The 13,344-nt window shown below is 42.3% G+C and overlaps 1 protein-coding gene across 1 annotated transcript; it reads left to right on the forward strand.

The window, feature by feature from the left end:
- The first annotated feature begins 1,626 nt into the window (after positions 1–1,626).
- Positions 1,627–13,288, forward strand: LOC127630633 (biglycan-like). Its single transcript, XM_052108260.1, has 8 exons — positions 1,627–1,810; positions 4,233–4,500; positions 10,109–10,221; positions 11,079–11,292; positions 11,576–11,686; positions 11,957–12,050; positions 12,244–12,382; positions 12,472–13,288. The coding sequence occupies exons 2-8, from the start codon at positions 4,257–4,259 to the stop codon at positions 12,667–12,669; spliced, it is 1,113 nt and encodes a 370-aa protein (XP_051964220.1). The 5' UTR covers positions 1,627–1,810; positions 4,233–4,256; the 3' UTR covers positions 12,670–13,288.
- Positions 13,289–13,344: the final 56 nt, after the last annotated feature.

Below are 13,344 nucleotides of genomic sequence, written 5' to 3' on the forward strand. Positions count from 1 at the left end.
ATCTGTAAGACCAAGATTTTTACATATCCTGTGAAACATAAATGTCAACCCTGACTCACAGTCAGCTTCCAATTCATCCCAAAGGTGTTCAGTGAGGCTCAGTTCTGGGCTTTGTGCAGGTCATTCAAGTTCTTTGACACTAGACACAGTATTTTATTTCTATATGGACACTGATTTATGCACAGGGGCATTGTCATGCTGGAACAGACAAGAGCCCTCCACAAAGCTAGAAGCACTCAATTCATTAAAATGTCATTGTATGCTGTTGCATTAAGATTAGCCTTCACTAGAATTAATGGACTAGCCAAACATGTTGATTAAAAGTATGTCAACAAACATTTGGCCATTTGGTAACTCAATACACCGATAATGTAATCATGATAATAGAAGTATGTAAATATATTGATATAGCACTAGACACATGTTATTATAAGCCAGGCTTAAAATGCAACATTCAGTTTCATACAATAAGTGGAATTCTCTGGTTGCTCTTTTTCCATCCAGAGCAACTCTTCTCTTAGGTAGATTAGTGCCACAAGTGCTTTTTTTCTACTTCACAGCAGGCCCAGATTTATTTTCTTTGGCCTGTCTCTACATTGATTCCCAGAGTATGTATATACTGTATTTCTGTGACTGTTCTTCATTTCCAGGGCGTGGGCTGTGTCCTAAACCATGAAGAAAAACTTCCTTATATTAAAAGAGCATATCCTGGAGTAACATCAGTCTTAGTGGGATAACCTGGAAGTCTGTGACAAGAGATGTATTCATTTAGGCCATTAATGTGTCATACAGTCAAGCCACATTTAAGTAAATACAACATAGGCCTACATTTCAAAGTGCCAGCTATATCCTACCATAGCATGCTAATGACATTTATGTAGTGTTATGTAGACATTTATGTTTTTTTTATGATGATTTATACAACTTACAGCTCAAATAATGCATGAGTTTTAACAGAAGAATTACTGTAAGTGCTTTAAAAAAAATCATAAGCTTCATATTTCTGCCTTTAAACCCTCCAAATATTGGCCTCATTTACTTACCATAATAAGTGCCTCACCTTAACCTTAAACATTTTGCTTTTCTTTTCTTTCTTTCATTTTAAAAACAAAAGGAGGGATGAGACGAAAAATTTTTTTCTGGTAGTCAACATTATGCCACAAATGCTATTAATTGAGGATAACCTGTATTGAACACGGAATAATCCTTTAATGCTTTTGATTAAAATTATCCAATTTGAGGGATACGATTAGGCAACATAGCTTGATGAGAATCTATAGATATATTTGTATTGAACAGGACCGTGGGACTATAAGAAGAGAGGCACAGTTTGATTGAGGCTATCGGTAAATGTTCCATTAATAAACCACGTATCTCGGATGTTTGTTAAAAGACCTATTACAGTTTATTATGCAAAGATTATGATGGCATTATTTTGTCGGTGGAACTAAATGAGAGATTCTAAAATGGTGAACCATAACTGTAGTAATTATATGGCATTTTGGTGGCCCACATACACACACTGTTTTATTCTCTTTCTCTTGCTTTCTCTTCTTCACTCAAAATAGAAAAGAGAAAAACAGTGGGAGGGAAATACAAGTTAAGTGGGAATGTCTCAAAATGCTTTCCTCTTTTTCCCCAGCTGTCTCGTGTTATGAATTGCAGGTACTGCTCATTGTTGGAAGACTGCTGGCAGCCAAGGAACTATCCAAAGCAATGATCACACCATAACATACATTTGCCATCAAACTTTGTAAAAGGAAAAGATAAGAAATCAGAGTCACTGCTGCAAATACATCTCAAACATCAGGTAAGATGCTTCTTTGCAGTCATTTGAATGCACTGACTTTCTGACCTGTTCCCCAGTTTTGCACACCTGATGCATTTCCATACCTTTAGATCTGAAATCTGTTATTATGGTAATTAATTGGTTGCATGAACCAAAAAGTTTTAACCTCTTCTGATCCTCATCGGGACAAATCAGGCTTTGCAATGTCATAATTTTTTGTCATATGTCAATGTCATAATTTTGTATTGTCATTTCATTGTGGTTCATTCAGTCTCTTCATTTTGGGGCATGTATCAGTGTGGCTCTCCAAAAACAGTCTGATAAACTTGCCAGTAATGTGGTTCTTCAGCCATTCTGTGGTAAAGGGTGTGGGAGTGAATTTAGGGTGAGAGAGAGAGGGGGCAGTTTAAAACCAGACATACAACACGTGGCACAAAAAAAAGAAGTAGTTACATTAGATCTGGAGGCTCACAGAATCTAATATAATAATAAGTGGATCAGTCTGTCTGCCCATTGAATTTAATAAAAAATATGAATCACAAATTAAATCTTAAATATCTTGATTGTTTCTCCTAGATAGCAGTGAAATTAAACGGAGAGCAGATTGAGTCTTGCAAATAGGCACCTGATTTCATCCTACAAAAAGCCCCTAGTTGTCACTCATGTGTCTCTTTTAGAGATTCAGAAGAGATTTTAACAGTGCTCAGATTTATGAAGATACAAAAGTAAGCAATCAAATGTCTAAGATTTCATTGCTCATTCAATGAATATTGCTCAAAATAAGCCTTCTGTCTCCTCTACTGGCTATAAACTCTTATAAGATAAGGGTTCTATTACTCGCTTCATATTTGGACCCCATAAAGGTTCTGTATAGAACCCCAAAGAGCCTTTTAAATAGCATATATTTCCATAATATATACAGTATACAATATAATGGTAACAATTTACATAATGGATCTTTGGTATTTGTTTACGGTATTTGTTAACATCAGTAATTAAATGCATAACACATGAACTAACACTGAAGAAAAACTGAAGAAAAGTGTCTCCTGGTTAAAGTTTATTAATAAAAAATACAATTGTTCATTGTTAGTTCATGATAGTTAAGAATGTATTATCTAATGTTAACACAAACAACTTTAAATAAAAAAAATTATTTTTATGTGTTGAAATTAAAATAAACCATGATTAATAAGTGCTGCTATAGTGTTGTTCATTGTTAGTTCATGTTAACTCATGTAGTGAACATACAGTATTTTAATGAATACAAGTTTATTGTAAAGTGCCAGTAATTTCATTATTTATAATATATATATATATATATATATATATATATATATATATATATATATATATATATATATTATTGATATATAATGTATGTCAACAACTCTCTCAATTGTTTCTAAATCTTCTAAGGACATTTTGGCAATATGTTGAATATCACAAAAAATTAATAATAATTTGACACTTTATAAAGAACAGGGTAGTATTTAGCAGTCTTGTGGCTATACTTTTAAAACAGTGTTTTAACATTTTCCAGATTGGCCACATTCACTTCCAGTTTATGTGCCTCACTATAAACCAGATTATTGCTTTTTTTAAAGAAAAGGAGGGGACACATTTAAATTAATTTCTGTGGTAATCAACATTATTACACAAATGCTGTAAATTGAGTTTAACTTCTTTTGAACCTGGAATATTCCTTCAAATGGAACATCTTACAACTTTATCCTGAGCTAAGAAAGAGCAACACCTCTGCAATAGAATTTTCCTATGGGATGAAACAATATAAGTATATTCCTGTAGATGTTAGATGGTGTTTATAATGCCAAGGCCTGATATTCATTTCATAGGGACCACACAAACTGATTAAATTTATACCTGAGATGCATGTGGTGTTGTTGTGACCTCTGTGACCTTAATTGACTTCTACATGAAAATTCGGGGGGAGCATGTTCATCTATGGATGATAAAGGCTTTATTTATTTGCTTGCTCAAGTCTCCTAGCAATGTTTCATCATTGTAGTTTCAGCTGTAATTCATCTGGACAAATGAAACAAAAATACACTCAGATGATGTTATACCAGATCTGGGAGAGAGAAAAAAACAGCTGTGACTGTGAGATGAAAACAGATTACGAAAATACACACTTGCACACATTGGTGTATCTGGCCCAAACAGTTCTTTCACTGTCTTGAGTTTTAGTTTGGGTTACAATTAGATATTTTCTCATTTGTAGATGTAAAGAGCAGATTAGTTTATTGTGACTGTCTGTGAGGCGACTGTATATTCAAAGCTAAATGAGACCACAGAATGATGGATTTGACCAAAATCAGCTCTTGGATGCAAAGTAGCATTTATGGTTTTTGCAAGAAGTGTGGCGAGCAATTTACTTGTACTGCCATATTTTGAAAGTTCTTTCTTTCTTTCTTTTTCACAGATTATATAAATTGTATCAGCCATCATGTTGTCAGTCTATGTGGCACTTCAATTTCTCTGCGCTGTCCACTTGCCCCTCCACTCCTCTGCCCTTCCCTTTGAGCAGAAAGGATTCTGGGACTTTGGCAAGGACATTGACGTGAAAGAGCTGATGATGATGATGAAAGACCAGGAAGAAGGCTCGGCTGTGGATCCATACCAGCCTGAACACCCCACGTGTCCATTTGGCTGTCGGTGTGACCGCAGAGTGGTACAGTGCTCGGATTTAGGTGGGCTTAAGATGACATTTGCTTGTGATATTGATAAAATAAGTTATACAATGTCACCTTCATATCATCTATCTTATTCAATGGTCGGCACACTGTGAAATCAAGAAAAGATCAAAGAGTTGCCTGTAATTTTTCCACATGAGATTGAAACTTTTATTCACATATACATTGGGCCCAAAAATGTATTTGGACACCTTTGGAAACTTTAGTCTCAATTTAAAAATGTCTTTTAAGTGTAGTAGATACCAAATATCAAACCAACTGGCATCTGCAAATCAATAATGCTAGACCATTGCTCAATGCTAACTTCAATAAAGAAATGAAGCTATTTCTTCAAACCCTACATGATCACATGGGAAGTCGACATGTTACTACTGAATGTTCCTATTCCCTGACATTGACCCCATTTTTGCAAAACAATTTACGTGTTTAATTTTTCCTATGTCCTGTTGATAACGTGTTGCCTGAGTTGTCTCAGAAACATGAGTTCCCCTTCTGTCGCTCTCTCCACGTTGTGTCAGAGAAGCGACACTAGGGGTCTCTCTTGAGCGCCGATATTCACCTCTGAACTATGAAAAAAGGCCAATGAGAGTTGGCAACCAGTATTTGCATGTCCGCCCCGGACATATGGGTATTTAAGCGGCGCAAATACGGGAGTTCATTCAGAAAATTTCTTCGGAGCCGATGGTCGTGTCTGCAACTGCTGCATACTACACACCGAGTTCCTGTCATCCTTCTGCTGCATAACTGTTGGATTCCACGGCGCACAACAGCGGCTTTCTCCTGTTTGCACACTGTGCATTCCTGCCCCTGGGGGCATCGACAGTGCAGAATTAAAAAGCTCTCACGAGTTTTTTTCACAAAAGAGTGACTTTTATTAAAAGAGTAAATTTCACTAAAAGAGCAAAACACAGCGGCGTTGAACGTCCTTTTAAGGACGCGTCTTTATAAAGATGCCCTTCCGCCCCTGTGTTGTTCCTGGATGCGGTAGAGTGCTCTCCGCTTCAGACGGCCACAGGCGTTGTCTCGTGTGTCTGGGTAGCGATCACACCGAGGCTGCATTTGTGGATGGTTCATGTTCTCACTGTGAGAACATGACCATGGCAACGTTGCATTCGCGGCTTGCTTACAACCGTGAGCAAGCCACTCCAGCCGCCCCCCGTGTTGCTCCTTCTTCCCACGGGATTGAGGACGATGCGGCTGGCGATGGAGGCGATTTGGGGATGGCAGCGGGTGCAGCTCCGCCGGGTACGCCCCTCGGACCACCCGCACCCCAGCACGCTCGTTGATTCCCGTCCGTGCTCGAGGTGCCGGCAACTCGCCTCACAGCCAGTCAGCCGACCCTCTTGCGATGGAAGCCGATGAGCTCGCCGCGGCATCGGAGGGCGCGGCATCTGATGCAGAGGACTCCCCTCGGCTGCCGACTTCGGGCTTGCACGCCCAGGCCGAGGCTGACGCACAGATGTCCGACATGCTTTCCCGGGCAGCCAACAGCGTGGGCTTGGATTGGAACCCTCCATCCTCCCCACAGCCATCACGGCTGGATGACTGGTTCCTGGGGTCTGCGCGCCGCTCACAGCCTCGCCCCGGTTCCGTTTTTCCGGAAGTGCATGACGAGCTGGCGTCTTCGTGGAGAGCACCCCTCTCCACTCGTCACACCGCCACAGGCTCGTCGCCCTCGCCACCCTCGACGGCGGAGCGCCCGCGGTACGCGGCGATTCCCCAGGTGGATAGGGCGGTTGCGATCCATCTATGCCCCGGTACCCCTACCACCTGGCGAGGTCGCCGGGTACTCCCTTCCCGGACCTGTAGAGCAACCTGACAGCGAAGGCCTACAGCACCACCGGACGCGCCGCTTCCGCCCTGCATGCCATGGCTCTCCTGCAGGTCCACCAAGCCAAGGCACTTCGCAACATGCACGGGGGTGGCCCTGATCCCGACACGCTGCAGGAACTGTGCTCAGCGACCGGCCTCGCCCTGAGAGTGACGAAGGTCACAGCGCAATCGCTCGGGCAGGCGATGGCCACGCTAGTGGTCCAGGAACGTCAACTGTGGCTGAACATGGTCGAGATGCGTGAAGCCGACAAGACTCGCTTCCTTAACGCCCCTGTCTCCCAGTTCGGCCTCTTCGGCGACACCGTCGAGGACTTTGCCCAGCAGTTCTCCACGGTAAAGAAGCAGACGGAGGCCATCTCTCACATCATGCCTCGCCGCAAGCCTGCCGCCACGGCCCATGCCCCGGTGGAGGGCCGGGAGGAGAATCCTTTGTTTTTTCATTTGCCGCACCCCTTAATGGGGGCTGCGGTACCCAAATTCTCAATAAAAGAGCTATTTCCTTTGTCTCTGGGGCATATGGCCCGCAAATGCCGTTCTCACGGCACTCTGCTTTCAGGCCTCAACAGTCCCGGCTCCATGGACGCGGTGTCCCCACCTTCAGCCCCACGACTGTTCCCCCGGCCGGCCGGTTCAGACGAGTCCAGAGGACGCCAGCATCAGACCTCCTCCTCAGTCACGAACCCGCCCCCTGCCGGGTGCGTGGAGCAAGGTAAGTGCTTTGAGTTTATTCTCAGCACCAGAGCCTCGGGACGCCACGTTGCCTCCCAATGCCACGTTACCTGTTCCGCACCGCTGCGAAGTCCCGCCGGGTACGTCCAAAAAATCCGTCCCTTTGGTGCCCCTAGCACGGAGTTTAGAGGCGTGGCTTTCACTGCCCAACCCGTCACGCTGGCTGCACCGGACCATTCGACTCGGTTACGCAATTCAGTTTGCCAGGTCTCCGCCCCCTTCGTGGGCGTACATTTTTCCGCAGTACACGGCCAACATGCCCATTCCCTGCGCGAAGAAATCGCCTCCCTTCTATTAAAGGACGCGATAGAGCCTGTCCCTCCAACCGAAACGAAGAAGGGTTTCTACAGCCCTTACTTTGTTGTACCCAAGAAAGGCGGCGCTTACGACCGATCTTGGACCTGCGAGTTTTCAATCGGACCTTGTCCAAACTCCCGTTCAAAATGCTCACCCAGAAACAAATTGTATCTGGCGTCCGGCATCTAGATTGGTTCACAGCGGTAGACCTGAAGGACGCGTACTTCCACGTCTGAATTTGCCCTCGACATCGACCCTTCCTACGGTTCGCGTTCGACGGCCAGGCATATCAGTACAAAGTCCTCCCCTTCGGCCTGTCTCTGTCCCCTCGCGTCTTCACGAAAGTCGCAGAGGCAGCTCTTGCCCCACTCCGAGTAGCCGGCATACGCATACTATGTTACTACGTTACTATGCACACACAGAGACCAGGTGCTCAGGCACCTCAGCCGTTTGGGGCTTCAGGTCAACTGAGAAAAGAGCAAGCTCTCCCCGGTCCAGAGCATCTCTTTTCTCGGTCTGGAGTTAGACTCAGTCTCAATGACAGCACGTCTCTCCAACGAGCGTGCTCAGTCAGTGCTGAAATGCCTCGCTTCCTTCAAGCCAGGCGCCGTGGTCCCGCTAAAAAGTTTCCAACAGCTCCTGGGGCATATGGCATCCTCCGCGGCGGCCGCGCCACTGGGGTTGATGCATATGAAACCACTTCAGCACTGGCTCCGGACTAGAGTCCCGAGACGAGCATGGCACCGCGGCACGCACAACGTAAAAGTTACCTCTGCCTGCCGCCAGACCTTCAAACCCTGGACAGACCTTTGCTTTCTAAGGGCTGGAGTACCCTTGCAGCAGGTGTCCCGACGCGTTCTGGTCACGACCGACGCCTCCAAATTGGGTTGGGGTGCCGTGTGCAAGGGGCGCGCAGCCGCAGGCCGGTGCAACCGAGGCCCGCTGCGCTGGAACATCAACTGCCTAGAGCTGCTGGCTTTTTTTCTGGCCCTGCAGAAGTTTCTTCCATTAATTCGGCACAAACACGTCTTAGTCAGGACAGACAGCACCACGGTCGTAGCCTACATAAACCGCCAAGGCGGAGTACGCTCCCTCCACATGTCACAACTCGCCCGTCGTCTCCTCCTATGGAGTCAGCAGCGACTGGAGTCACTGCGCGCCACTCACATCCCCGGCAACCTCAACGTGATGGCGGACGCGCTGTCAAGACAAAGCTTGCACGGCGGAGAGTGGAGACTCCACCCCCAGTCGGTCCAGCTGATTTGGGACCGGTTCGGCAAGGCCCAGGTAGACCTGTTTGCCTCCCAAGAAACCTCCCACTGCCCGCTCTGGTATGCCCGGACAGAGGCTCCCCTCGGGGCAGATGCGCTGGCACACAGCTGGCCCACGGGGCTGCGCAAGTACGCATTTCCCCCAGTGAGCCTTCTTGCACAGGTCCATCAGGATTCCTTATCGTTACCCTGGAGGGGGGAACAAGGTGCTGGCCGCCAACCTGGGAACGGGCCAAGCCTGGCCGGGCCTCTTTTCTCTCTATGTTTCTCGCATAGAGCAACTTAGGCCGATTGATATATAAATCAACATTGTGGCTGAAACTGGGGTAAGTCAGGAGGAAATTTAAGCTTAAAATTAAAAAGGCTTATTAGGTTTTAAGATCCACATCAAAGGCATGGGTGAAAGCAGAGTAAAATTAGCTTGAGAACAGCTACAAGCTCAGACACACTGCTAATCTAGGCCATCCACATCAGACAGCACATGTGGTGTGTGGTCGGTCACCTGAAAAGACAGACATTTCTACTCGGTACAGCGAATGTGCCATAAACTATGATGTCAGTTTCACTAGGAATTATGAATTTAAAATAAAAAGCATGACTCCTCTTGTTGCCAGGTACCACCCAAGCACAGCTGCCCTATTTTTTTTTTTTTGTGTGTGTGTTTTATGATTCAACTATAAATGATAATAGAAAAAAACACATTATTCTCCTTTCTCCTCTTTTTTTCTGTCTCCATGTTGTAATGTGCTACGTGGAGCTATGGTCATCTGGCTCCATCATAATTATATAGGAAGAGGGGAATGCTAGCACAAAACAACAGAGCACAGCAAACACTTGGAGCCCCAAAGACCAGAGAATTACCAAACATTTCTCAAATTATAGCCCGCTGAAAAGTTTACAAGTGAACTCGGGTAACCCAAAGACTCAAAGATACTGTAGAACGTTTCTTAAATTAAGGGCGTTCTTTCTGTTGCATCTGATGGCAATAAACATAATGCAATTTGAGGTGTGATTATTAATTTGATGAATACATTGTTAATTTTTCTATTAAGAAAGTCAGAGTCAGGTGGTTGGAGGGGATGAGTTGAAAAATGAGATGGCTTGATGATGTCATCTGAAAAGGAAAGTTGTTTCAGAGGTGAAGCAAGTTGTTACATTTTGATTAACGATTACTCAGATGAACAGTTTTATTACTTGGATTACATATGAATTATGTAAAATAATATCAGGGACATGTAGCTAAGTAAACATTGTTATTAAATAAAATAAATAGGGTACATTTTGACTTGATTTTGATTTTTAAAAGTATGTTCTACTACCGTAGCAAATGTACACAAACCTACATTTGTGTCACCTACCGTCATGAAGTGAATAACCACAACATAGAATATTTCAGTGTTGATGTTTAAACACACCTCATTTCCTCAAAGCAATTATATTTATTATTGTTTGTTTATGCATTGTTCCTCCAACAGGTTTAGGTTATGTGCCATATGATATTCCTGCAGACACACTCTTGTTGGACCTTCAGAGCAACAGGATCACAGAGATTAGAGAGGGAGACTTTAAGGGACTGACCAACCTCTATGTGAGGCCTGACTCATCTTTATTTTATAATGTGAATTATAATTCAATGTGCTTTTGTGAATCTTCAGGTCCTATTTTGTGACATATGTTTTGGATTATAAGAATGTTTCTGCTTTTTATCAATATGTTACAGACTAGTTGTGACACATGTGATTTAACCACGTTGGACATGTTCTGAGATTAATATACTTGAGTGGTCCTGCAACAACATTCCTTTCAACCAATCATAGCTCTAATACTAACATTATAATCTCAACAATCAGGGGGCACTAATTGTTTGATATGAAGAGATGTTAATCCAGAAACATGTCCTATTTTTGTAAATTACATTAAATATATTATACATGTCTTATTATGCAGTAATCCATTCCATCTCATCGATATTACAAACAGTAATAAACAGTCTGATGAAAGACAGATAAGGTCTTTAAATGTCCTCATTAAAGAAAGTTGTACTACTCCTTAAAAAACTATTTAAAATTTTTAAACATACAGTATGTAAAATTCATGACCACTTACATGAGATGAAGACTCCAGTCATATCAGTAAACTTATAATAGCTGTGAACATGGTTCCCACATAGGGAAGTCATGTGAGGATCACATGACCAGCCGAGTACTTCTTGCTTAATCACAGTAACCGCCTTGTTATTGGACACTTTTACCCATGGATTAAATGTATCATGGCTGACTGTCAATAGTGAATTTCTGCATAGGCATTGGCAACTGAAAACTTTTGCATTTGAATAATGCTTGCAGTAAATTCAAGATGACATGCATATAACAATTATTGAGTGCACCTTTAAGGCAGATATGGATTTGTCCTAATGACTTCACTTATGCCCCTGTCCCCTTACAGGCTCTGGTTTTAAGATATAATCAAATCTCCAAAGTTCACCCAAAGGCATTCGTCCCTTTGAAGCATTTACAGAAGTTATACATCTCCCACAACCTTCTGACCTCCATTCCCAAGAACCTGCCTCCATCCCTGGTGGAGCTGCGTATCCATGACAACCACATCAAGAAGGTTCCGGCATTGAGCTTCTCTGGACTGCAAAACATGCATGTAATCGGTAAGACAATGGGTGTGCGTGTTTGTGTGTATTACATAATGACCTCAAGTGGTTCATAATGTTAGGACAGATAAAGCCTACTTTCTGGAATAGTTCACCCAAAAATGTAAATTCTCTCATCATTTATTCACAATAATGCAGTGTTTGTCAAGTTTTTCAGGCCATATCCCTCTTTGAAACAAGAAAGACTTTCACCATTGACAACCACCTTTTACCCATGATAGTAAATAAAAGGGAATTTATAATAATTTATCTGTGTCTTAAATACTGGTTAATGTTGCAGAAATGGGTCGTAATCCAATCCAGAACAGTGGATTTGAACCTGGAGCATTCATGGGCCTTAAACTGAACTACTTGCGCATTTCTGAAGCCAAACTCACTGGTGTGCCCAGAGGTAATAAAAATAAAGGACACAAGTTGATTTTAAGTAAATTAATTGAATTTATTTCAATGTATAATTTTCATATTTCAGTTTCTTTGGCAATATTATATGTATTTTTACTAGCACAGGTTAATGAGAATGTTGTAACACACATACATACAGAATAGAGGTGTATTTGTGTATGGAATACTGAATTATTTTCTAAATGGAATGTGTCCCATTCTTTTCCAAACACAATGTATCTCATTCTGTTCTGTACGGAATGCGATGCATTCTTGTCAGACCTTCCCAGCAGTCTTCATGAGCTTCATTTAGACCATAATCAGATTCAGGCCATAGAGATGGTAGACCTCAGCCAGTACACCCATCTGCAGAGGTAAGCCCTTCACATTCTTCATTACTGGTGTGATAAATGTCATTTATGTTTACAAGCCGGTTGCATTGTTTTGAGTACAAAAAATGCAGTCCATTTTTTATTGTACTTCTTATGTCAAAGTTTGCTTTAGTGTCCTCTAGTGGTTCTAAGATTGTCTAATAACCTCTGATAACTAATTAATGTTCATGTTTAGGTTGGGCCTTGGCAATAACCAGATTCGCCACATTGAGCATGGTGCTTTGACTTACCTGTCCAATCTGAGAGAGTTGCACCTTGACAACAACCGTCTACCCAATGTGCCAAGTGGACTGCCTCATATGAAGTATCTGCAGGTGTGTGTATTATACAATTATTTTGTATAACACAAAACAGTTGATTTTAGTTTATTTATTCGATGAACCATGTCATACTCATCTTGCAGGTTGTCTACCTCCATTCAAACAACGTAACTGTGGTTGGGGTAGATGACTTCTGTCCTACAGGTTTTGGGATGAAGAGGGTCTTCTATAATGGCATCAGTCTCTTTGACAACCCAATTAAGTACTGGGAGGTGCAGCCATCTACATTCCGCTGTGTCAGTGACCACATGGCTGTACAGTTCGGCAACCACAAGAAATAAATAAAAGATGCACTCCTTGGTAATCACAAAACCAGTCGAGTGGAAGAATGGGGGGAAAGGAGGAAAAATGATTTAGTAAATCATCAAGATATTTGAGAGAAGAGAATGAATACACATTTCAATGGAGGCATATTTTGGAAGAAACATGGACTCCATACAAAATAATTATGCCAGCCCAAGGTGGTTAATGATTCACTGGTAAACAAAATCAAACCTGTGCATTTCAAACTATTCATCTGTGTAATTCCCTACTAAACAATAATTGACCTTTAATCCATATGTTCTCCACAAAAATGCATTTCTGTCTAATTTAGTTGATTTTTACAGCATTGATGATTCCTGAATTAACTCAGATTCATTGCTCTGATGTCTATCAACAGCTTTATTGGTTTAGTTTTCATGGTTTGCATCTTTAAATAATGAGGGACTGTAAATTCACAATTTTTCACTCTGGATGGTTGACTGTAACTCATTAATTATGGAAATAATAAAGTTGTGGATTGTGTTGTGGATGTTTATGTTGCCATAGCAACATTCAACTTAATAGGTGACAGGCTGATTTTAAACTTAAATGTCAAGAATTTACTTAGGCCCAAATGTTTTAAATGTATTTAATGATTTGAGTGAATAAATCTGCAAATCTAACATGAAATTTGACACTGTAAAAAAAAAGAA

This window comes from Xyrauchen texanus, chromosome 37 (assembly GCF_025860055.1).
Source record: "Xyrauchen texanus isolate HMW12.3.18 chromosome 37, RBS_HiC_50CHRs, whole genome shotgun sequence".
In the NCBI taxonomy this organism is placed as follows: domain Eukaryota; kingdom Metazoa; phylum Chordata; class Actinopteri; order Cypriniformes; family Catostomidae; genus Xyrauchen; species Xyrauchen texanus.

Bases quoted from the DNA above. Each gene is read 5' to 3' on its own strand.
- LOC127630633 (XM_052108260.1), top strand. From the start codon at position 4,257: ATGTTGTCAGTCTATGTGGCACTTCAATTTCTCTGCGCTGTCCACTTG. The intron at 4,501-10,108 runs GTGGGCTTAAGA...TTCCTCCAACAG, and splicing joins GGTACAGTGCTCGGATTTAG to GTTTAGGTTATGTGCCATAT. The intron at 12,383-12,471 runs GTGTGTGTATTA...CTCATCTTGCAG, and splicing joins CTCATATGAAGTATCTGCAG to GTTGTCTACCTCCATTCAAA.